This window comes from Haemaphysalis longicornis, unplaced genomic scaffold (genome assembly GCF_048455015.1).
Source record: "Haemaphysalis longicornis isolate Haplotype H1 unplaced genomic scaffold, Haemaphysalis longicornis Haplotype H1 scaffold_2, whole genome shotgun sequence".
In the NCBI taxonomy this organism is placed as follows: Eukaryota; Metazoa; Arthropoda; class Arachnida; order Ixodida; family Ixodidae; genus Haemaphysalis; species Haemaphysalis longicornis.
This window is the reverse complement of record NW_027526295.1, coordinates 123,343,828-123,368,842: the sequence shown is the minus strand read 5'-3', so window position 1 is coordinate 123,368,842 and position 25,015 is coordinate 123,343,828. Positions and strand designations below refer to the sequence as shown.

General features: G+C 49.1%; 2 protein-coding genes across 3 annotated transcripts in view; both read left to right on the top strand.

Annotated features, from left to right (window-relative positions):
• Positions 1 to 25,015, top strand: part of LOC144169174 (uncharacterized) — a 70,376-nt gene that overhangs the window by 30,444 nt on the left and 14,917 nt on the right. The window contains exon 7 of one of the 2 annotated variants that reach the window (XM_077698207.1): positions 2,345 to 3,078. The exons of the other annotated variant lie outside the window; for it this stretch is intronic. The gene's annotated coding sequence lies outside the window, so the exon portion shown is untranslated. Of the gene's footprint in view, positions 1 to 2,344; positions 3,079 to 25,015 lie in introns of those variants that run through there. 2 annotated transcript variants of the gene reach the window in all.
• On the top strand, positions 3,961 to 8,178 carry LOC144170923 (uncharacterized). The gene is made up of 2 exons (XM_077700923.1): positions 3,961 to 4,365; positions 8,032 to 8,178. The coding sequence occupies exons 1-2, from the start codon at positions 4,021 to 4,023 to the stop codon at positions 8,176 to 8,178; spliced, it is 492 nt and encodes a 163-aa protein (XP_077557049.1). The 5' UTR covers positions 3,961 to 4,020.

Below are 25,015 nucleotides of genomic sequence, written 5' to 3'. Positions count from 1 at the left end.
GACAGTTTTTCAATTACTGCGATTTCCTACTGCTGCTGCTGCGGTATTCGGTCTGGGCACACACCTAGTTGCACGAAATACAGATTTAGGGCAATTGGTACGCTGCTGCAATGAACTATAAGAGGCCGGCGCCATTGAGCGCCTAGCTGCGTTTAAATGATCTGACGTAAAATGGGACTGCGTGGTATGTCTCATAAAGAACACGTAAATTACTCAAATCAAGCGCTTGCTAGCAAAATAACAGGCCATTCCACTCTCCTGAAGTGGATGTCTGTCGGAGCTGGACACAATACACATCACACAGTGGGTTAGATATTGCACAGGTATTTGTCTCATCTTTCGATCATTGTAGTGACTATGACTGTCTGGTTACGTGGAAGGACTGCAGTTTTGTCGTAGCAAACACACATTAGGCAATTCGTTTCCCTGATAGCAGACGAGGAATTTGTGAAGTTACAACTTTACTGTAATCTAATTATGACAAGGGAATAAAATTTCGCGTAATTATAGTCATATATTTCTTTTGGATAAAGTCTTGTCAAAACAACAATTACAGCCGTTTTCTGCTGAAAATTTGCTATAAAGTTGGCATTGCCACAAGGCGTCTTTGTCACCCCAGATTTATCTACGGAACACCATAGAGAGCCAGCTCCACCGTAAAAAAAAAGAAAACGCTACTATGACGCAGAATTTACAGCGGGGACCTTCCATTCGCGGTAGTGAAGGTGGCCGCAATGCGGACTGGGTCACAATGGGTACCGCTTGGGCGGAACACTCATACAAGGGCATCCTGAAGGTGTTGAAACCATATATACGCACCAGTACTAAGATGTACCAGTACTGCAAGGCGGGTGACTATTGCAGCGCCAACACTGAGTTCCTCAAATTCGCTTCTCGTGGTTCATAAATTAGTGTGCAGCGGGCTCTCGTTATACGGAACCTCGAGGGACCGGGTAAACAGGTTTCGTTTGTCAGGAGTATCGTTTCTGATTCCGCATAGTGCCATGCGATATCTGCGTAATCGGGAAAACGGTACACTAAGGGATAAAAATTATTGCACAAAGGTAGCAGTGGGTGGTTAATTTTTTAAGGGTACTATTGGACTTAACACAAGAGTGTCAATATTCCACGCATTCCAGAATCAGTGGCAATGGCGATAATATGGACAAGCGAAAAAATATCTTATATCTGCTTATATTAATTTTCGCAGCCGTTTCTTTTTCTTTTTCTTTAAAGCAAGGCTTTCTTAGTATCACTGATGGCGGTGTCGTAAGAAGAGCGAACTTAAGGAAAGCCAACTTTACACGGTAGGAGTGCACATGACGATGACAGTGATGATAACGATGATGAAAGCGGAAAGAAGCGCTTCCCGTGGTCGGAATCAAATCTGGGTCCCTGCGGTATGAAGCCGACGTCTGCCCGATTTCGGTATAACCGCACTCGGGTCACTCGGCCTTTTGTTTCCATTCAGCGCGGGGGCGTTGGCTTTGGGCTTTCCCTGGATTATGCCTCTGGAGTTAACAGGCTGTAGTCTGTCCTTACTGCTGAGCCGGGTGCGTTTTTTGCGCACCGGTGGCCCAGATCACACTGCCCGCAAATTAACTTACTACCAAGCCTTATTTCCCCGTCAGGTGTCGAAATCAATAGGGTGACTCCCCTCCTTATTAGGACAACTCCCGCCTTTTATAAACTCCCGCAACATCTTACGCAAAAATGTCCAAATCTTAAATTCGCGTATACTCGATGGCCTCCTCTAAGGCCATTTGGCCTTCATGCAGCCAGGAGTTGTAATTTATACAGAAGCCTTTCAGAGTGATGAAAAGTCAGAAATAGGTATATTTTCCTCCTCCCTCCATTGGTCATTTTAAGTCCGTCTGGTAGACTTTGTCCCCATATTCAATGCTGAATTCTTGCCAATCGCCTTGGCTCTATGTGAATTGGATGCCTAAATAGTGTCCCCAGTTACAATTTAACATTCCCTTTCAGCCTGCTCAGCTCTTACTGCCCTTAAAGATACCCCTTTCCAGCTCACGTTTAAATTGCTCCCGCCGTCCCATACGATTGAAATCCACCTTCTACCTGGGCATGCGGGCATCTCTTCAAATGAAGCCGCTATTTTTATAGCAAGAATAGCGCCTTCTGGGCCCATCGCAGATGTCGTTCCGTGAAGGTCTTTTATCACGGCTGCTAGATATCACAGGATTCCAAAGCTACAAGGATAGCAGAAATCAGTTTTTCTGTTCTTGATATATTTCTGCCACCTGTTCTCAGGGAATTCAAAATGGTGCCTTTCGCGCAACATAGAGGTCATACTAACGGATTTTACTGTCGACTTGCCCAACAGGTACCTTCACACTTCTCGTCTGGCTCCAAAACCTCAGTGAAGTTACTGCAACGAAGGAGAGCCCGTCGACCACTACCTGTTGGCGTTTTACCAGACTCAAGTACCGGTTCCAGGAAGAGCCGCTTAGCATCCATGGGTGTGCCATGTCAGTGCCGGAATTACTTTTATTTGGGACTTATGAGACGGGGTTTATCCGCTGTGATGTTTGCTCTACCCTCCTGAGCTTTATTGAAAATGCTAATTAATCATTATTCTAATTTGAATATTCACACACAGTTTGCAATTTTCAGTTCCTTTTTCCCAATTTATAACTGCAAAATGCCTTTCAACATTGTGACATTATCTTTATACAGTGCCCCGTAATTAGATGAAACATTTTTAAGTGCTAATGCACTTCTTAAGCGACCCTGAACCTGCGTCCACCGGCGATGTCCGCGCACGTGGAGATGGGCGCGCAGCCTGGCCGCTGACATGGCACATACCCACGTGGGGGATTGGCCAGGAATCTCCTCGTGTTCCTTGGCAACGGGGGGAGATGGGCGCGCGCTGCCTGGCCGCTGACATGACACATACCCACGTGGGGGATTGGCCAAGAATTGGGCGTGAGAAGGGCTAATGCACCCGCTTAAAGGAGTACTGACACGAAATTTCAAAGCTGAGATCCGCTCTAGCAATCAAGTGCAACGACAACATAAATAGGTGTCTGTGAATAAATGCATCTTTCTTTCTTTGTAGTTGTGTGTGTGTGTGTGATCTCTCTTTCGCGAACATTACCGAACCGCGCAAATTCAACTCGTGCATTCGCACTTTCACATTCTTCCCCTCGGGGAAATGCGGGGCTTTTTTCTTCTCCAACCATTGAGGTTTCGCCGGTCCCCTGATTGGGTATGTCTCATAGCCTAAGGAACAACAACAGAGGGTGTAGCAAGAAATATGCGGGTCCAAGTAATTCCCGCCAAGAGACAAATAAACGAAAGCGGAGAGAGACATATAAGGGCCGCCTATGCTCCTCAGTACCGTCCCTGTAAAAGGTATGGGAAATGCTAGAAGCGGGATCCATCCCCATTGTCATCGTTCAGCCACTATCATTGAAGCGCAGGATGACTACCAACACAACAAGCTCGCTCTGGGTGGTACTGCGTGACAGATCATAAAAGAAAGGATAAAGGAAGTATTTATTTTCCATCTTGTCATCAATCTTCAGGCGGCACTCATCAGTGCTCGAGTTGTCAAAACATGACAGTCAACGCATTCATGTTTAAAACGGGAGGAGAGGTTAGTACAAGAACATGGCAGATCTTCCAAGCAACTTTTCGTGGCCAATACCCCTACAGCTTCTAGCAGAACATGGCACGCATCAAAACGAACAAGGGCGTGCCAGGCACGAGGCAGCTCGTGAAGAAAGAGAAGAAGCGGAAGAAGAAGCGTCTCTCTCTCGTTCAGCTTGCTTCAACCGAGGGGTGCCTTCCGCCTCTGTTTTTACCGACTTGGCCTTCTAGCATCGGCGGCCCAGTTTGCTTTGCTCTACCGCGACACACCACGGGCCTTTAGCCCCCTGCGTAGCGTAATCTCCAACCAGCAGCGGACACGGACGCCGAAGCTGTCACTCCGCACTGCGCCTACAGCCGGTGTTGAGGGGTACCAGTTCTCTCCTGTTTCTGCTGCCTTCGTCCACGATGCCACGGGAGAGCGAGGAACACCCTACGACGCCCAAGGGCAGACGGCAGTCAAGCGGCAGGCGGCTTTCCATTCGGGTGCCCGGTGAAGCTGCCCAGGCGTCACCTGCCGCACAATCGAGCCTCGACGTGGCCTCTGCCCACCCCGACCTGCCAAAAGAGGACCCATCGGTGCCCACCGCCCGTCACCGCAGCAGCAGCCGGGTTCGGCGCCGCCTCAAGGCGGGTCCTGACACAAGGAGCTCGGCTGCGGCGTCATCGACGGTGGACACGGCGGAACATACGACCGGGCAACAGGAGCCCCGCACGCGGACCAGTAACCGGCGGCGTCATCAATCGGGGAAGGTGAGAATCTTTCTGCGTGCAGAACTTGTTGGCTGCAGTCGGATTTTTCTTTGCGCCAGGTTAGAGGTGGGCAAAACGGCTCACTTCAGTGAGCATCTCAGAATTTTCAGTGAACCGGTTTATTTTAATGGCTGAGCGGTTCATTGACCTGTGCTAAGCATAATCTAAACTATTGCTTAATTCAGCGGCGGGATCTTTTCCTTGTTATGGGAACCTTTCTTTTGTTACAATATCCGGTGTATTTGTAGAGAAAAGAATTGGCTTCAACATCATTACAAAGGTTTTTATGTGTCTGGGGTATCTGAAGATCTCGCTCGAATGATATATAAAGAAAGAAATGTAAATGTTTTGTGAATTTTATTAGCTCACAAACACGCTTTCTGCTAGTGAGTTGTGACGCCAGAAAAAAATAATTCTCTGAAGCACGATATAAGAATCTAATTTGAATACATAAAATGTAAATTGCGGTTTATGAACAACACCTTGCTCAGTTTATTCCAAGTAAGACGGCTCCGTGTTTTGCAACTGATAATAGATGATGCCAAAGTTGCAGGCAAAACCCGGCTGCGACCGCCGCTACGCCTCTACTAACTCTACCGGAACGTGCTGACACCATAGATCCACCTTGTTCAGCACGGTTTTCTGATCACGGGAGTAGCCGTTGAGCGGCCGTTGTTTGGGGGAGCCGCTTTGCCAAATAACCGCCGTGAGCCGGAAGCAGAGTACCGCTGCTGAATTGAGCGGCTCAGAAGATCTGGCTCGCTGCACAAATGTAACTGTGGTTAATCACAGGAGTTCATTTTCTTATTTTCAAAAGGCAAAAGCAGTTCGTTCACCGTTGCCACTGCGGCCTCCCGATCTATCATTCACCACCGCCGCTGCGGTCTCTCAACCGTCGTTCTCAAAGAGCGGCTTAGAAAATCCGGGTCTTCGGCACTTCGGCTCAGGAACTGAGCAGAAGAGCCGAAGAACGGCTCAAAAGATCCGGCTCTCCTGACTCGGACTGTCTGCTCCCACGACAGGAGGCGATGGAAAAATTGCCCCGCCTGGCCCGGAAGCGCAGTTGCTTTCTCGCGCTGTAATTGAGAGAAAGAGAGAAAACATCTTTATTCGCAATAAAGAACCGGCTCGTCTGACCCGACTCTTCGGCTCTTGGAGCAGTTGGCTTTCTTCCTCCATGGTTGCCACCATAGCTGTGCTGTTTCTCTCCCCGTTCGACACGCATCACCGAGCGGGCGAGAAGGGCCCCCTCTCTTAGAAAGAACCGTCCCTCACAATTAGTGAGTGGCGGCTCACCCGCTCTTGAAAAAGAGCAGCTCAAAAAAGATCCGGATCGCTCCTGAGCGACGCATCTTTACTCCGAACGTGTGGGTAGTGCTGAAAGAAGTCCGGTTTCCATTGGAGGCATTAAATGACATTTTTTGCGCCCAAGAGCGCTTTGCGGCAGTGATTTTTCCGGCGGAGAGGTTAAGCATAGCAACTGCGCATCCCAACATAAGCTTCCCAATTGAAAAAAAGCTGGAAGCACAGCTCTTTCAGCTCTGCTGGGCGCGCTTCAGTGTACCTTGAGACGATACAAACTCTCTCTCTCACGAAGTACAATGCACCATCAACTAAAGATAAAGATTTCTTCAATTTCTCAACCTGCACTGTTCATAACTGCTCCAGAGCAACTCTCTATTTTCGTCCCGTAAATTTTACGTTCATAAAGAAGTCCTGGGCTGAACGTGAACTGCTTAGAGCGATTCAGCAAGCACAAATAGAGACACCGAGAAATCGTAGACGTGCAAAGTTTGGCGCAATTCATTTGCGGAAATAGCTGCACTAAGTGTAAACGAACACAAGACTGTGATTGCCAGGAATCGGAAAAAATCAAGTTGGCTTTTTCCAAAGCAATATTTAGCCTAAATGGCAGGGCTGCAGACAAATACACTGACTTTGAGGTTGAGTGACGTGCGTAAAAGTTTTCTGGACACAGTTATTTCTTTGTGCTTCTCTCTAGCATAAATTATGCTGTCGCCATAGCTGCGATAAGACTTTTGTACAGCAGCGCGACGCCTTTGCAATTCTGAAGTCGTTGTGAGCCTCTGGTCTTGATCTAGACTGAACAGCGGAGAAGCCTGAAATGGCACTAAAGGCGGAGCCAAACGGTAAAAAAATATTTCTAGGGATCATACGGTCACATCTGTATAAGGACCGGGTGGCCGTTGTATGGTGCCACCATCACTTCACCGAACAGCGCCGCCCGTGACAAACCGCTCGTCAGTGGAATGGCTGTGGCGGTCAGCGCAGCGTTGTTGGGCATGGCTTTCTGTAGTTCTGCTGCGATGCGGCTTGCAAAGCGTACATGAACACACGGAATTTTTCAGATCGTTAAATCTTGAGAGTGGAGGTGACCTTTACGAGGCATGCCATGTGTGTGAATTTACGCCTATACTCAGTAACTACAAATAGCAGATGACGCTCAATGCGCCCAGCTGGAAGTCAAGATGGAAGTAAAAGTCCATTCCTCTGTGCAATTTTTTCATGCCTGCATGCAGCATCGAGGAATATAATGGAGCTAAATGCTCCTATAAAGCCGGTGTGTGCAGCCGATCCAGGCATACTGTGACGCTGACCTTTGGCAGTTGATGACGGAACGGCGTCTGGCACAAGCGAAAGACAAAGTTGGGGTGTGGCTTCTAAGATTTCTAAGATTGTGATGGACCACAATTTCGTAACTTCATTAACTACGGTATAAATGTATCTAATTCAACAGAAATGCGCTAACCACAGTCAGCAGGAATCGTTCGCGGAATAAATACCGGATGATAGTAGAACGTTATTGCTTGTCGTGGACAAGCATTACTTTACAGGAATTGCAATGGTTGTTGGATAGTTGATTAATGGTTTTTAAAGAACCAATTATTGCGTGGCTGAAGGACGAGAGACAGGACGGTGACAAGAGTGACAAGCGGCCATGTTAATGTAGCCCATTCCCCAACTTAGAAGCTTCAAATAGGTTTTCGTAGCAGCCATAGAGAAGAAATGAGTGCTAATAATAGTAGTTTTATTTGTACTCACAACGGGTGGAGCCAAGCGTAGATCGCGGCAAAAAGCCCTCATGTCTGTAGCCCACAGCCAACTTTACGTAGCCCGGCATGTTTACGTAGCCGTTATTGCATCTAAGAACCCAACACATCTTTCTAGACTTCGTTTCACCGCACATATCCGCTCACAACACCACCAAAACATTCAAAGCACGGAATCAAACACGCAAAAGAAAAACGGGAGGTGGAGTCGTCCAATGCACCGGCTCATTCCAATAACGAGGCGGGCGCCGAGTAGTCACGCCACCCAGCCAGCTGCCCGGTTCCAATAAGAAAGGGACGCATTTATTTCCCGGTGATGTGATCCGGGAAGGCCGCCCCTGGAAACTACATTTATTGGAGGAATCAACTGCGGTGCTAGCACCCGATAGGCGTTGCTGGAAATCTTTGGTAGATGCCTTCGTCAAACACTGAACAGACGACAGCAGAATGAGGAAATCAGTTCGGATCCGAAGAATGGATTCGGGCGACGATGTATAGGACTGGTTTGTATTCATTGTTCTGCAGTAGTGATCAATTGGTTAATGATAGTGATGATGATGACAAATATTATTATGCTTTCTTTCTCCTCTTGCAGAGAATACCGCCCACGTCGCTGTCCCCCCTAAAGAGCAGTGAACCGCTTCCCTCCCCAACGACCCTAGGCGGATCTGCAGCCAAGCCAACAAGTTCCACTGCGGCGGTCGACAGTGTCCCTGTACCATCCGAAGCTGAGTGCGGGTAAGGTTTTAAGTGACATTGACAGACAGCCGCTTTTGACTGCCCCATGTAGGTTTCCAGAACAATACAGGTTTCCTTTCTAAACTATGTAGCTTTCCCGAACGATGCATAACACTCTTGGTTATGCGTCCGCAACACCCGATGATCGCAAGTAGTGGTAATGGTGGCAATAAATAAAAATGCTTTGAGGACACAGCAGAAACCGACTAGAGCCCCATAAGCAATGCTTCTGGACATGTGAAAAAGAAGCACGATACGAAAATGTTTTTCTTTTTTTGTGAAGCGAAATCAGGATTACATGAGCATTCGCGCGGCAAGTTCTAATCACGGTCCGAGTATGTCATTCAAAGGTGCTTTGTAGGGATTTAGAAACATGCTGGTTGCACTACATGTTGACATCTTAGTGCGCGTCACCTCTTCCCACCTACTGTCTCGCCTGGCCCAACCAGGCGATGGATGCTCCTGTAAACCTGTACTTCTGAGCATAAGGACTGCTGCAGAGGCATGGAGAGCGAAATATACTCTAATTACAAGGCGTGTATTCCATGATACAAATACCGAAACTTGAACAAATTATACTTACACGTTTTCAGGCTAATTGAACCCTGTGTCGTTCTTTGCTAGCTTCTGTCTTCAGATTCGCACTCTGTGTTGCACAAGCACGTGACTTCGAGTTTCACGTGGTCAATCGTCATAATTCCACCGAGTTGTTCTGCTCCTGATGTAACAAAAATTAAGCGTGTTGACTGTATTCCCTGCATTTCCCATTTCCTCTTCCACCCTCACAGGAAAGAGAAAAACGCCTGTCCAGCGTCTGCTGAGACAGTTCCATCACACCAAGCGACCAGTACCGCAGCCCGTTTAAAAGCAAGCGACGCGCCAAAAAGAGCCCAGCCCAGCCTAGTTAAGGACACGGCGGCCCTGTACGAGCTGTTGGCACAGACCTGCATGGGAAAACCATCCGCGGCGCGCTACCCAGAATCGGAGAGCCAGTACGAGCCCACGGCCGGTGTCAGCAGGGGAGGCACACAGAGAAGCCGCGCCCGAACTTCGGAAGGAAACTCTGCGAAAGATTTAGTAAGCAGTTTGCTTTCTCTATTCGACATGTCGAAATGCAAAGGATGCTGCCATCGTGTTACAGTGCGGCTGACACTGAATTTCTAAATGCTCTCTCTCATTTAATGAACCTAAAAACACATTTACGAAGCTGCGATATACTTGCGTACAAGTTAAAAGTTAAGAACGGCAGTAGCTCACGTAGTGTATCACGCTGCCGAAGCGACGGACCCAGATGCCGTAGCGCGCGTGCTTTTTAAACTGAGACCGCGCTTTATTCGTGACGTCTAGTTTTGCTCACGTTGTTTGTTTGTCGTCACTGCAGTACTTTATAAGCAGAGTAAGTCAAAGAAATCACGGAAACAACTTGTGTCACGATAAAAACATTCACGGTAACGCACTCTTTCCTCCGCGCGGAGGAACAGCCGGCTATGGAGATGAGGCGCTGAGGCGACTTCCATTGTGGTTCTCACCTTGTACCCGAGTATAGTATATTTTAAAAGAACACGCATGCACAAGCATCTGTACACGACATTTATCGCTTCAATACAAGAAAAGGAATATAAATGCACAATACGGGTGCAAAAAAGTGAGTCGTTGGCGCAGAGGGCCTGCACTCTTCGTAAGAATCTGTTTACGACCTATTAGGGCACTGCTTTATTGGTTGCCGTCTTTAGCGAGTGGGGACATCAAGTTGCCAATTTGGGCTTTACTGGGACAAAATTCTTCTTTCGACTTGTAAAGTTTTCACAGATGTCTCAATAATTGCTCAAAAAACGCGAATTGTAAAAAACGACTTCAAGCTTATAGTTGCAATCACTTTCAAAAACAATGCTTGCGAAGGAGGATTTACCTGATCTGCACAACATGGCCTAATTCTGCTTCACGTTTTATTGTTCAAAGCCATGCGTAGTGCGAGTTCGCGTTGGTGCTGCATAAAAAGTACTGCATTGTAAGGTGAAGGGCAGTGATGAGTGAACGTTCCTGCAGGGGGTAAGAAGCATTCGGTTCCGAGGCAAATACTATTTCAGGATTCACGTACAGTGTATACAAGAAGCACCTGTCAGTATGTACATTCTCGATGGAAACATCGCGTCGGCATGATAGAACCCCTGTATTTACATTAATTTAATGAAAACTGGTTGTTATGGCTGATACCACAACTCATCCTTGCTTCACGTGGGATTTACGATATCCACAATCACGAAGACTCCAGAAGCGATTGCTTTGGGTGTTACTGGTCTATCGTCGTGGATTGCACTTTTTCCAACACCTGAATGCGCATGCCATGATCCAGGAAATACCTTGTCTCTGCCAGGTGACGTTTTGGCCGGCGCATTTGATTCCTAACGATTTTGTCATGCGGAGCAGTATGAGTTTTCAAAAGCACTTGTTTTTCCTCCAAGGTTACACCACTTTGAGGGCACCCCAAGCCCTTTGATGTACTTTTCCCTGAAAATTGGTACTTCTGTTTATGAGCACTGCTGAAGGGTCATTTTGTCTCGCCGACATTCATGTCCATTAAATGTTATGAAGTCCAGCCTGGCACCGTTTGTTTTTTTCTCGTGCTAGTCGCGGCGCTTCGCAAATGGGACTCCTTGGCGTTTCGTTTTCACTGTTTGTTAGTGATTCAGACGCCTGGATTCGCGTCAGCATTTCAGTGCGCTTCATCTGCTTTAGAGGTGTCGCAATGCCATGACATGATGTCCCCTTTTATTTGCATCGCTGGCTATCTGATGACAATTTAGAGTGGACTAACAGTTTGTTGTCCCGTGTTGCTACGTCTTCATGGTTTGCGACTCACAAGGGCCATTTCTTGTACATGTTCCCCAAACTATTCGGGATAAATTACGCACTTAATGAATGCGCGAAAGAAAAACCCTCACAAGTGGAGGTTGTAGGGAATTGCAATTAACCACGCAGATCAGATACAAGTTGTTGAGTGGCTGCGTTTACCATGAAAACATTTGTTGTTTCCACTGCCTTCAACGGTTTGATACCGAGAAAAACGGGGATAAAGCGGGAATGTGGAAACTCATGGCTGCTGTATTTTCCAGGTCACGGGCACTGCCACTAGCCCAAGAGGGCAAATAGCGGCGCTTTGCGCCGGCGTGGTGGCAATCCTCCTGCTAGCCACCCTGCTTGCCCTGCATCCTCTTCGACGGCTGCCACACAGTGAAGTGCTGTGCCACACGGAGGAGTGCCAGCTCCATGACCACCTCCTGCGGCAAGTCATCAGTACGAATGTCGACCCTTGCGAAGACTTCCACGCGTACGTCTGTTCCCGCTGGCTACCACCCAACGTGTACAAGGACCAGATGAAGTCGTTGATGGACCAGCTGCGGTTTGGCTGGTACCGAGCAATTAACATCAGCCTGTACGAAGGAACAAAAATTCTTCCGGCAGGGCGAAAGGCGCGCGCTATGTACGACCGTTGCATGGACAGTAGTGGCTCGCGGTACGGTTCCAACGTGTCTGAATTTCTCGAGATGCTTCCTAAGATCGGACTGCGCTGGCCGGGTGAACCTCTGCCCGGAGGTACTGCTCTTGGCTTGCTCATCTCTATGGACATCAACTGGATGGCGCCCCTTTGGTTCACTGCAAGAGTCACAACATTTCCGTATTCGGAAAGGGGAATTTTGCGGATAACCGCTGGTCCTCATATCGGTGCGCTATATCACCATCACCTCACCGTAAGGCAAGGGTACGCCTACGAGCGCTATTGGCGGGCGTTTCAAAAAATCCTATTCGGCAACACCGCGGCGGCTACGAGTACCGCTGAGATCGAGGATGTGGCTTCAATAGAGGGCGACATTCTCACCCGGCTACACAAAGCGCTCACACTGGAGCCAAAATCACCAGCTGTGTTTTCCCTAGGGGACATTGAGAATTATACTAATCCCTTGTCTTCGACCCAGTGGATCGAACAGCTCAGCAAAAACCCCCAGTATGGGCGACGCTTTGGCAGCAATGACTATGTTTTCGCTGGCGATGTCGGCTTTCTCAAAGCCGTGGGGACCATCTTCGCCACGTACAATGACACAGACATTCAGAGACACGTGGCATGGCTTTTCGTCCAGACGTACGGAATACTCGCGCACTACGACCTATTTCGTCTGCGGTACGGAGAATCACGTCTACTCCACGCGTACCTTCCAATCATCTGCGGCAGGTACCTCGAAGGAACCTACAAGCCGCTTCTTATACCCCTGCATTACGTGGCGCGGATTCCGGAGTTCGAACGTGACCAGGTCAGCAGAGTCTTGGAGAGCCTCAAGCATGCGTTCTCTGGCAAGATCAACGCTTCCAGCTGGATTGATATTGAGAGCAATCACCAGTTTCACAGAAAACTGTCGCGACTTGAAACCCGTCTTTGGCCTCATTCCTCCTTTCTTAGAAATGACGTGCTCGAGGCAACGTACGCCAATTTTCCAGACAACGAAACGTCTTTTGCAAGCTACTGGTTTAAGTCCCACTACTGGCTACGTTACATGAAGAGGACTCCCGAGTATGAATACATGGCGTTGCTGCCTGACAATAGCTCTCCGGCGTATCTACGCTACGACTACCTGGACAACAGCCTTCACATTGCAATAGGTGCAGTAGCGAGACCTTTGTTCTATGCAAACGGCACCGAGGCGATGCTGTACGGGGGATTCGGCTTTTCTTTGGCGCTGCAGTTGGTGAAGTTAATGGACAGCGAAGGGATAAAGTGGCATCCAGACACTGGCAATAGCGATTCTTTCTTCTCGCCAATGTCAGCGGAAGCCCTTAAAGTGAAGGATGCCTGCCTGAAGAAGGATAATATGTCAAGCGTGTTCCCAGAAGTACCGGCTCTCGAGATTACTTACAACGCTTATATTCTTTCGGATCAACGCCGAGCCCAGAAAGCCACAGCCATATCGAAAGACTTCCCGGAGTCCAAAGTATTCTTCCTCACACTGTGTTACATGACATGTGCTTTGCCCGGCATCATACATCCTTCCGTGGCCGATTGCAACAAAGCCTTACGTGGGTTCCGGCCCTTTGCCGAAGCTTTCGCGTGTGAAAAGGGTTCTAAAATGAACCCCCGCAATACGTGTGAATTGTTTTCGTAATTCGGTATCGTGAATTTGCTATCTTTCTTGGTAGTGTTGCGTTAGGGGATCTTAAGGCAACCTCGACCTAGGTTTTCTGCTTAAGGGACTTTTGGCTATTAATATGTGTTATTAATTAAGTTGCGCCTGCTTTCTTGTGTCCTGTAATGTTTTTATATTTGTATATACGCATTTGCACACACAGGGGTTGTTCTGAAATATTAGAAATCTGGAAGCTTTTGCAAAAACACCTGTGATTGTTTCGTTGTCACAAGGCATTTGCGGGTAACTGTGTTCCTCTTGGTTTCTGTAACGGCAAAGAAGCACAAGAGATTGTGCTAGAATACTTTTTATCTACGGATGTGATATTTCTGCTCACTACGAACGATGGTTGCAACGCAGTCATTCGTTTTTTGTCGCCGGGGGTAAGGTTGCTCGTTATGTTCTCTGTCATCCCTGGTCGCGGAGACGCTGACGCCACAAGCTGAAGGTCCACAGCTTAACAAAACACCTCTATTGCATTCATCTTGGGGCAGTGATAGGGGTGGCAGAGCGGCAGGGTTGGGAGGGGGAGATGATGGAGCGTATCCGGGATGCGTATTTCCAAACTCTTCAGTGCCCCACGTCATATGTCTCTTATCGCGATGCAGAACGTCATTTAAACGTGGTCATAGGCGGCAAGCTGAAGCTAAGGCGACGTAAAACATACCAAAGCACCGTAGCTAAGAAAAGCGCTCCTTATAATTCGGTTGAAACCAAATTTTGCAATAATGAATGACTGTGATGCAGAGAAGAGACGATGCTAAACAGCCCGGTAGGTAGGGGATGGCAAAGGGGGTTGGGAAAGACGGCAGAAATCAGTTGTAGTACATGTAACTATGTAATGTTCAAGTAGTTGGTTTTCGAGCCCCCATTGGAGAAACACACACTTTCAGTGGCGTAGACTTCTTATTTTTCCGGGGGGGGGAACCTGCAGTGCGCCTCGAAGCGGCGAAAGGAGGGGGGGAGGAAGCGGTGAGGGGGTCCCTATGAGATGACATGTCGTCACCCCGCTATGTAGAGGCTACCACTAATCATCATCATCATCATCATCATCATCATCATCATCATCATCATAAGGGGCACCTGCAGCAGTGAGGGCCTTTTACATTGTGTCGGCTAACTACGAGGTGTCCCAAATAAGACGTCCCGCAAATCTATGAACCGTGAACTTCAGCGGTTTGACGCATCCAGTAGAAATTTCTTTGAATACGCGTTTTACTGGTCACATTTATTCAAAAATATTGCATGACTGAACCATCAGCACAAAAAAACGAGTCGGTTTGTTTTTCTTTTAATGGGCAGTTCGGGGGTAAAAAGAAAGGGACACGAGAAAGGGACACGACAGGGGCGCTACGCGCTGCTATGTTCATTTCCGTTAAGAGCCCCCGAAACGGCTCTGACTTTGACTACTCATTTTAGTATCCGTGTGTGTGTTGTGCCAGAAAGCCCGACACAAATTCGCTGCACCTGGCGACGTGCCGATGGCGGGGTTGATTCGCGCCTAGGTCAAACCGCCCGCGTCAGACGTGCCGCGACTTGGCGGGAAAGGCGCCGCCGAGTCTGCTCTCCCTTTCCCATTGCGACGGCTGGACCAAATCATGCCTGGGACGGACTTATCCCCGCAGACACGCAGCAAGTAGCGCCTAGAGACGCCGCCGCAGAGTCGCCTTCCCTTTCCCGGTCGTGGAGGCTCGGCTGACGCAATCGCTTCGCCTTCATTCGCCAGATTCATAATGCGGCCAGTGATAGCTCCGACTGGAGGCATTGGAACTGCACGCGGCTGCAACGGAACCCTAGGGGTATAAAACCAGCCCGGAAGCAGCGGTGGTGCGGCGGCATCTCATCGAAGGCCCTGAGTTGACAAGTGCTATCCCGCTTGTCTTAGCCATGTAACGCTCTTGCGACCTTTGTATATATTGTATATAAATGCTGCTTCAAATAACCGTCAGCTCGGCTACTTCGTCGCTATGTTCTGCGCCGCGTCGATAGCGGACTGGGCAGGGCAACGTCGCAAGAGTAGTGACTGAGCTGGGATGGCCCGGTCCCAACAGTGTATGTGTATGTGTTTTGGAGGCTTGGAGCGGGTATCGCTCGCAGTCGACGGCTGCAGTGCACACAGTTGCTGCCGGTGCTTGGCAGCCGTTACAGCACTGTCCAACTGCTCTGGCGTGCTTTGTGACCTAGAAAACAAAGTTTGCAGACAGGCTTTTCGGAGGCGTGATAGCTTGCACTGACGTCACTGTATTCCCGTGTTGGTGCGTTGGTTGCACAGTGAAAATCTGCAGCTCTTGGTTCGAGAAGCGCTGATGAAGCTGAGAGCTATCGATAAAAAAGTGCGGTGGCGTCGTTATGGGCAAGCAACATGTTTTATCAGACGTTCCAAGACGCGAGCTAAAGGTAAAAACCCAACGCCTAGCGTTGGCGTTTATCATATAAAACGGCCCTTTCACGAGGCCTTCCACAGTGCGAGCTTAAACTCGGCACAAGTTGCTAGCGAGGAGTGGTCGCCACGCCAGTAAACAGCAGATGAAGGTAGGGGAAGAACAACCACCGAAATTCACCGTCGTCGTCAGCTTCATCATTACATGGTGGCATAAACGAGAAGCAGCGCATCGGGTTGCCATTCCAAAGCAAAACGCTCCTCCAACAGCAAGATGCCTGCGCTGTTCGACAAAATATGCGAGGCGAAACAAGGCGTCACACGCGTTCGACTGGGCATTATGATGTCCGATTAACAACCCACAACCTGCACGGTGGGGCTATATGCTCCCTTGTAAATGGACAGCGCGAGGACATAGTCCTACCAAACCTGAGCAAAAAGTTTCAAAACGGGAGCCTAATAAAACCATGTGGTTGACACAAACCATGCAGTCAATTTGACGCGAATGACGTAAACTAACTGCGACTGTTAGCGGAACCAAGCAGCTACGCGTTCCCAGGCCGCGCATTTGTAAACAAAAATAACTGCTCTAATCAACAGGTGCAGTAGAAACAGAGCAACTGTGGCCGCGATTCCCACCGGGACCTAACCCCCTCGTTTTTCCCTTTTCACCGCGACCCCTTAGCGAGCGACCGCCGAAAAACGCTAACAGCGCCAAACAAGGACAGGCAAAGGAGGGAGGTGCAGTTTTCGTTGCCTGATTTTACCATCCTTGAGAGTTAAGCAGCACATCGCCACCGCTAAATGTCTGAAACTCGTACACGTGCGTCCAGACTTGAGTTTGTGATAGAACTTGTTTACACTGCTGTACTCACGAGTGCATGTACTCACGAGTGCAAGCACTCGAAAATACACTAGTCATGAGTATTGTACTCATGAGTTCTGTACTCACGAGGAGTGGACTTACTACCCCTGTACTCAATCGTCATCATACTCAATTTTTTAATCTGGGTGTGTACTCACTCATCATCGTACTCACTCGTGAGTTTGAGTACAAATGAGTATAAATGAGTGTACTCACGAGTGAGTGCGCCGACCTATGCTCCCGACAAAATGTCGCTTTGCTGGCGTGCTGCTAAAGCCAAGCTATGGTGGCTAGAAGGGCCACCCTTCTAGCCACCATAGCCAAGCGCAGCGCTACATTGTCAACAATCCGCACACTGAGCACGTTTAACTCACCGTGAAGAAAAGCGACGCGGCTCTGCGTTTCCCCCTGCCCATCGGGAGGACGGAACTGTCTTTCAAGATCCTAACCATCCCAACCCCTATTGTAAACAATAGTTGGCAGACAGGACGGCCAACAGTCCGATGTCGACGGACGCGGAGCCGAGCCAAGCCCTTAAAAAAATCCTCAGCCGGGGCCGGAGGGGGCTCTGCCCCCCTGTAAAGCCATCCGGGGGGGGGGGGGGGGGCACGAGCCCCACTGCCCCCCTGTAGTTGGCGCTTCTGCACCCTTTGGCCTTCCCATGAGGTCAGTGTGTGCCCGGCATAGTTCTTGGAGGCACATTGTGCATGGTGTGCCAAAATTGAAGATCGCCGGGGTTAATTTGTGAGGCTGTCGGTCAGCGACTAAACCATTTTATAGAGACAATTTTTTTTTCTAACGCCGGCGCTGGAACCGTGGCGCTTGCGAGTAACTGCGCACGGCCGTCTTAGACGGTTGCGCATGACCAAATAAGGTGGAGCTAGTTGGGTGTCTCGTTTCCGCCACAGTGGGCGCAGATGAGTTGGGAGGAGCACCTTGGGCTCGGCCACTTAGATATTAGGTCGGCGTTAGAGGCGTAGTGGGTGTACATTTTTGCGTGCAAAGACGTCCTTTGTTCTAGGAAATGTCCTTAGTGAGGCAAGGAAACAAGGTAGTGGAACGTCGGCCAGTCTGTGCCGGCTGAGGACTCTAGATTGACGGTTCTTGCCAAAGTAGTTCAGATGTGCTCGGTGGGTCATATTGCCCTGAAGCAGTGTCGACAACCATGGGAGGATTTACTAGGCACTCCCGGGAAGCGGTGTATGCCATTCGGTTGCCGTCCGCTCCGGAGGTGCCCAGGTGTGCGGATCGCGCGCGTAGCGTGCTTGTTTATGAGAGGTTCCCTATGCGGTAAGGCCCTATTAGGAGGAGGGGCGAACGAGCGAAGCAACTTTATTAACATTCCTGCAGAACGATTAGCCGTCGCACGTAAGGAAGGCGTCACCGCGACGCGGCGATGACGTCTTCCCGGCTGTTGGCGCCTCTACTGCGGCCGCGGCCTCACTACTCCCTTTGGTCGACTGCGCCAGCCCCTGTTTTGGGGTGGCAGCCGCCCTCTGGTTTCGCTCGGTCGTTGCCTTTCGAGGGCCGCCGAGATCTTCTGGACGGCCTGGGCTTGGACTTCTTGATTAATTTATTCTGGGGCAAGGGATCTATTCCGCCTAATCAATAGCACCGAGCAATGGAGGGAGGTGTTGGGTAGCTCTGCTTGTCACAGCAGTTGCCACAGCACTCGCCACCAGCCTTTGGCCGGTGGCCACCGCGCTGGAATGATGAATCCAATCCCGTGCTCCCTTTTTTTCAATATAAAGTTTACTCTCTCTCTCTCTCTGTCTCGAGCGCTGGCTGTCCGGGTGCCGTGAAATACCCCTAGCGGCCAATTTCGAAAGCTGCCGCGGGAGGCTCCAGCCCGCTCCACACCGTCACCGCTGCTTTGGCGGCATACTCTCGACGGAGATTAAACATTTGTATGCGTTAAAAATACATACATATGTTGAGCAGCCACTTTATTTGCAAATGTGGTGTAGTAACGAGAATGTAAACGTTTTCGACGTCATCTTAGTGTAGTACATTCCGTCTGTATACGTTCCAGGTATGTGTTACTGTAGTGCGATGCTGGGTACCAGTATGTCGTAATAAAGATGAAGATGAAGGAGAACACTCGAGGAAAACTTGGCCAATCACCCCTGTGGGGGTACGCGCCAGGGAAAAAAGAGAAGTGCGTGGAAGAGGAAGACGTCGGAACCGTAATTAAATAAGAATTCTATTTATTCTCACTGTCTTTTGTTGATTTTCTTACCCCTGATTGTGTATGTGTCCTACCTAAAGGCGCAACGACAACAACAGGGAAAGCAACACAGGCTGGAGTTGACGTGTGCCAAGAAACCTGACATTCACCCGCCGGCGACGACCCTGCAGCAGCGCTTGGATGTCGCCAGCTATGCCGGCACAGCCAGGCCCGCGCTGTAGGGCCAGACGCTCGGTTAACTCCAGGCACCCGAGCTTTGCGCCGGGTAACCTCGCCATCGTTCCCTTCGGAGTGGGGGCGCCATGTTGTCGGGGAGACTACTTGCTCTTCCCACAAATCGAGGCACCCGTGCCTGGCGCCGGAAAGCCTCGACTTGCGCCAAGTCATCAGGCCACCACAGTTCATGGTGGATCAACCACTCCTGTCAGTCAAGGCAGCGGCACCAAAAGACCCGAACGCTACGCTACCCTCACCGGGAACTCCAGGACGCGAAGCCGTCGGGGAAGTTCAGCTCCACCTCCGGTCTAGACGCAACGTGCAGCGAACCTTGATGCAGCCAGAGCCTCTTGTTTTATGGTCTGATGGTAGCTGCTTTTAGGCTTTCCCCTTCATCCCTCTTTTGGAGATCCTGACCTCGGAACCTAGCAGAGATTAGACCGCGGTAGCTTAGTGGCCAAGGCGTTGCGCTGCTGAGCACGAGGGCGCGGCATGGATTCCCGGTCGCAGCGGCCGCTTTTCCGATCGAGGCTAAAAGCAAAAACGCCCGTGTGCACGAGATTTCGGCTCACGTAACAGATACCCACGTGGTCAAAATATAATTCCCAGCCCTCCACTACGGCGCGCCTCATCGCTTGCGTTGTGTCGGCGCGTTAAACCTTACAATCAAACAATTAAGAAGTGATCAAACTCTTTCACTGTGCAACCGCACGAGGTGCAAGAATTTGGTTGAGCTTGCAAGAGACATCGAAAATATGGGCTGCTTTCTAGGTTTCTCCCAGGAATAATCTAGTAGTTTCGCTGCCGATTACGTCGGAAGACGATAGTTCCTGCCGCCCTACAAACTAACTTCCCCCTCCACACCTTTATGCTTTGCTTCCCCTTTCACACTCCCATTAGGAATACTACTGGTAGTTTGCGCTTAAGGGACACTGAAGTGAATTTGTGAAGCTCCCGTTTTTCCTTGCACTGCGTAGGCTGTCTCAAATGAACACACTGTCCATCGTTTATACGGGCGATAAGGCGGTATTTTTTGTATAAAACCTGAAAGAAGAAAAACTAGTATGAGCGGTTGGAGGCGGCTGCACCAATTAACCGCAGTGACGTCAGGTAAAGGTTCTACGATATTAGACGATGTCCAAGATTAGTTCTCAAAGATTCGGTTCTGTGAAAGAACATGTTTGAAATCCGACGTTATCATTGAATAGGTATTCTAGATGACTGAATAATCGCCATACGGTGCTTCTGTCATGTTTTCAGCTTTAAAATGCCCCAGATAAGCCTACCAGGACGTCTTGGAATCGTAGCAATCACTATCCGAGGCCTACGAAGTGGATGAACGTTTTCCGCGTCACCGAAGATGCTCAAATGCCATGCGATTTTTCCCCATGTTTGGAGCTTGCTTCACTCGTGCCTGTATAGTAAAAAGAGTGTTCACACCAGGCCAATGGTCAGCTGATTCTGGCCTGTGCCCACTGCCTGCAAACAGTTGGTGCTTATGGCAACATCATGTCAAAGAGAACTTGCTGGAGCGTCAGTGTCTGCCTGCGCGCGTCCTTCAAACTCGGTCAGGCCAATGCTACTTTTTCTAGTTTCGGTTCTTATATTCGCGCCTTGAGGCAGTGGCGCTGGAAAACACTCCTCCTCTCATTTTTGTTTCTTTCCGGTTCTCTCCGGCGCGACTGGGGCGCGCATGCGCAAAAACGGTAACCGCAGTTGCTGCTTCCGCACGGCGAGGCCATGCGAGGCAGGAAGGCCGACGCGCGTCTAATGTAGTGGGCGTTTTCTCGTGTGTGCTCCCTCGGGCATTACGGTGCTGATAAAGGGACTCCAAGAACACCAGGATAAATCGTAACGCGAAGTATTTTAAGTGCTGTTAGCGAAAGGTGAGAACCTCGTTCGTATGCCGTGAAGCTGAGCTGAAGGATAGGACTTGTGTCGTGCATGTGCTGTGCTTGATGAGAGACAACTTTGTCGGTGTTGTATTGGTCATCGGCGTTTCTCGCCGCACGTCGGGTTCGCGCACGTAACGCGAATAAAGTGTTCAAGTGATATTCGAGCTGGCGTCGTTATTGCTCAATCGGCGTGGCTTCGCGCCGTCGGAGCGGGGCTTGCCCGGTGGAGGCAGCGGGGGGGCGGCGGCGGCGGCGGTTGGCGGGTGGGAATGGGGTGATACTTGGCTGAGTTTTGCTGCTCCGGGGTGCGGCACTTTGGTGCCAATCCCTCCACCATCTGACAACGGTAGGGGTAGGGACGGGAAGGGGGGAAGGAATCCAACTGGCATGAGAGGTCAGAGCATTACCTCTCCCCCAGGCAAGCTGCGCGCCCTCGCATTGTTGCCATGACAATTATAACGCCTTCAAGGCCAACAAAGCGGTGGCGTTGCTAGAGCAACAACAACGCAGTAATGTTTCTCCAGGCGCACTAGGGGAGATAATGGCGCAAGAATCACAATTAGCCCGGACGCTGGGTTGAAGGCTAAGAGACCGCCTCCTTACTCGGTCGTGGAGCAATGCACGTTACGGCCCAAACATGATGAATTCAGTATATATAACATCGACAGAAAATAAAGAAAACTTACGAAAAAAAAGAATGTACCCTCGGGGGCTCGAACTTGTGACTCGAAAAATAAAATACCGGACGCTCCCGACCACTCGGCCACAACCCCGGGATCCCGGGATGGAAATACAAGGTATATATGTACAACCACGGCACACTTTAGTTTCAGCATTTCAAGCAGCTTAGATGACTATTGCATTACGCTCGTACATAAGCGTCCCCCAAATTTCCACAATATATCACGTATAGGAATTGTATTTCTTTGACGGAAAAGCGTTCGCGGGTGTGTGGTCGTGCTGCTGACCGCTCTGCTTGTACACCCAACGCGAAAAAGTGCTTCCTGCACCGTAGTTTTCCGCTGTCCAATAAAAGCCTGAGTCAATTTTTTTCCTTAGTAACTATATAACTTCGCTGACTCTTCTCCCCCCTTAAATTTCCGTGGATTTTCCTTCTAGGGGGTCACATGTGCGCTTGTGCAGCGCTGGTGTGGAACGATCTGAACTTGGAGCTTGATATAGTGTAGAAACTAGGAAACTAAAGAAAGGCACATTCTTCAATTCACAAACGTGTCGTGGCGTAATTTCAACAGAGCGAACCAATTGCGACGACCCGTCGGCAGCTGCCGGACTAAACGCTGGGCCGTGTGACTCTGTCGCAAGGTCGGCAAGCCCTGCAGTAGCGCAGTCAACCCAAGACATTTTTTTCGTGACGTCAGACGAAACCGGCCCAGAAAATGGGCGAGGATGCAGAGAGGAAGACAGTATTTTCGAATTGAAATTTCTATAAATAAATTAGCGTAAAACGGACCCCGAGTAGTCTGAACATAACCTATGGACTCCGGAGTACAACTTGCGCTAGTAATCCCGCAATGTTTACAAATAACTTCAGTGTCCCTTTAAGATGTTGCGATCTCGCACGCGGTTTCAGCATCTCCGGGACTAGCAAAGAGAGAATATCAACGACCGACCGCGGCACCACCGAAAAAGAACGAGAAACCGTATTGCAACCATGGTCCACCACTTACCCGAACTATGGTGAGTGCAAATATCACATCCAGCTGAAATATCACATCATATATCATATCCAGATTCCCAGCAGCACCCCTTGTGCCCCCGTTACAATTACCCAAACCAGACGGAAACTAGTTACCCGTAAATGCCTTTTGGGAGACGATACTCACATGTTTTTTCCCCAGTAGATTCGAAGTTTCAAACATCTAAGAGCAAGCTGTGCGCCTAGATTTACGCTTAGACAAACTCCAATAGAAAATGGCTACACAAGACAACGACAGTGCCGTGTTTAACAGAACATATAATAAAGTACACAACCTACATAATCCTCGACGTTGCCTTCGCATCTCGTATTGCAACAATGCCAAGGCAGATAGCAGGTTAAACTTGTACGCCTTATGAAAATATTTCACAAGTGTTGTGCGGGTTCGTATTAGAACCTTTTGCACACGCAAAAGATTCGGCAATGGGGTGGAAGCCACGCAAGGCTTTGTTGCAATCGGCCATGGACGGATGTTTGATGCCGGGCAAAGCACATGCCATGTAAGACAGTGTCAGGAAGAATACTTTGGACTCCGGGAAGTTTTTAGATATGGCTGTGACTTTCTTGGCTCGGCGTGGATCCGAAAGAATAAATGCGTTGTGAGCAATCTCGAGAGCCGGTACTTCTGAAAACACACTTGAGATATTGTGCTTTTTCAGGCAGGCATCCTTCGCTTTAAAGGCTTCCGCTGACATTGGCGAGAAGAAAGAATCGGTATTGTCAGTGTCAAGATGCCACTTTATCCCTTCGCTGTCCATTAACTTCACCAACTGCAGCTCTAACGAATAGCCGAATGGCTCGCACAGCATCGCCTCGCTGCCATTTGTGTAGAAAAAAGGTCTCGCTACGGCACCGATTGCGATTTTCATGCTGTTGTCTAGGCAGTCGTAGCGTAGATACGTCGGGAAGTTACTGCCAGGGAGTCAGCGACGCCATGTATTCCTACTCGGGAGTCTTCATGAAACGTAGCCAATAGTGGGACTTAAACCAGTAGCTTGCAAAGGATGTTTCGTTGTCTGTAAAATTGGCGTACGTTGCCTCGAGCACATTATTTCTAAGAAAGGAGTGATGAGGCCAAAGACGGGTTTCAAGTCGGACAGTTTTCTATGAAACCGGTAATTGCTCTCAATATCAATCCACCTGGCAGCGTTTATCTTGCCAGAGAACGCATGCTTGAGGCTTTCCAAGACTGTGTTGACCCGGTCACGTCCGACCTCCGGAATCCGCGCCACGTAATGCAGGGGTATAAGAAGGGGCTTGTAGGTTCCTTCGAGGCACCTGCCGCAGATGATTGGAAGGTACGCGTGGATTAGACGTGATTCTCCGTACCGCAGACGAATTAGCTCGTAGTGCGCCAGTATTCCGTACGTCTGGAAGAAAAGCCATGCTAGGTGTCTCTGAATGTCTGTGTTTATGATGGTCCCTGTAGTTTTCAGACAGCCCATGTCTCTCGCGGAATCATAGTCATTTCTCGCATAGCGTCGCCGATACATGGAATTCTTGTTCTGTTCGATTCACTGGGTGGGAGGCAAATATTTAGTTTAGCTGTTATTGTACCACAGGGGAACCACAGCCGTTGATTTGGGCTGAATCGTGCGATTCGTTTTGCCGTTTTTATCAATTCTGCCACTAAGAAAGTATAGGAAAGTGTTATTCTTAAAAAAAAATCACGACCCATTTCAGTCTGTAAAAATGGAGAAGCAATAATGCTGAGGTGACAGAATTTTGAGCACAGGTACAAACCTTTATTGGAAATCATGCCACGATTAGATGCTCCTTGGCATTACTCAGTGTCGGCAGATTTTATGGAATCGGGGACGTGGAGGTACCCGCTTGTGGTGGCGAATTGGGTCACGGCACCTTTAGGTAGCCTTTGCGCACCCGCTCACTTTGAAATATTTGATGTGGATGGCATCCGGGAGTCTGGACTATATGCGTCAGGTCATATCACGTTAAGCCAAGCCAAGTCAAGCCAAGTCTATGATTTTATAATAAACAGAATGTTGAGTACAAGGTTAGCATATCCTTTCCGCTACGACGACGCAGTAAAAGTGAAATTCAAAATGAGAACGGCAACCTGTCGTGTAAGAGCAAGGGCGGAGCCAAATAAAAGCAAGCAAGCAAGGAAGCAAGCAGGGAAGCAAGCAAGCCCGCAATCAATCAATCAATCAATCAATCAATCAATCAATCAATCAATCAATCAATCAATCAATCAATCAATCAATCAATCAATCAATCAATCAATCAATCAATCAATCAATCAATCAATCAATCAATCAATCACCCAAACAAACAAACTAGCTAAGAAATAATAAACAGACAGGCAGACAGACAGAGAGACCAACAGACAGACTGAGAGACCGACAAAAAGCAAAAAAAACTAAAAAACGCGCACTCACGAACGTC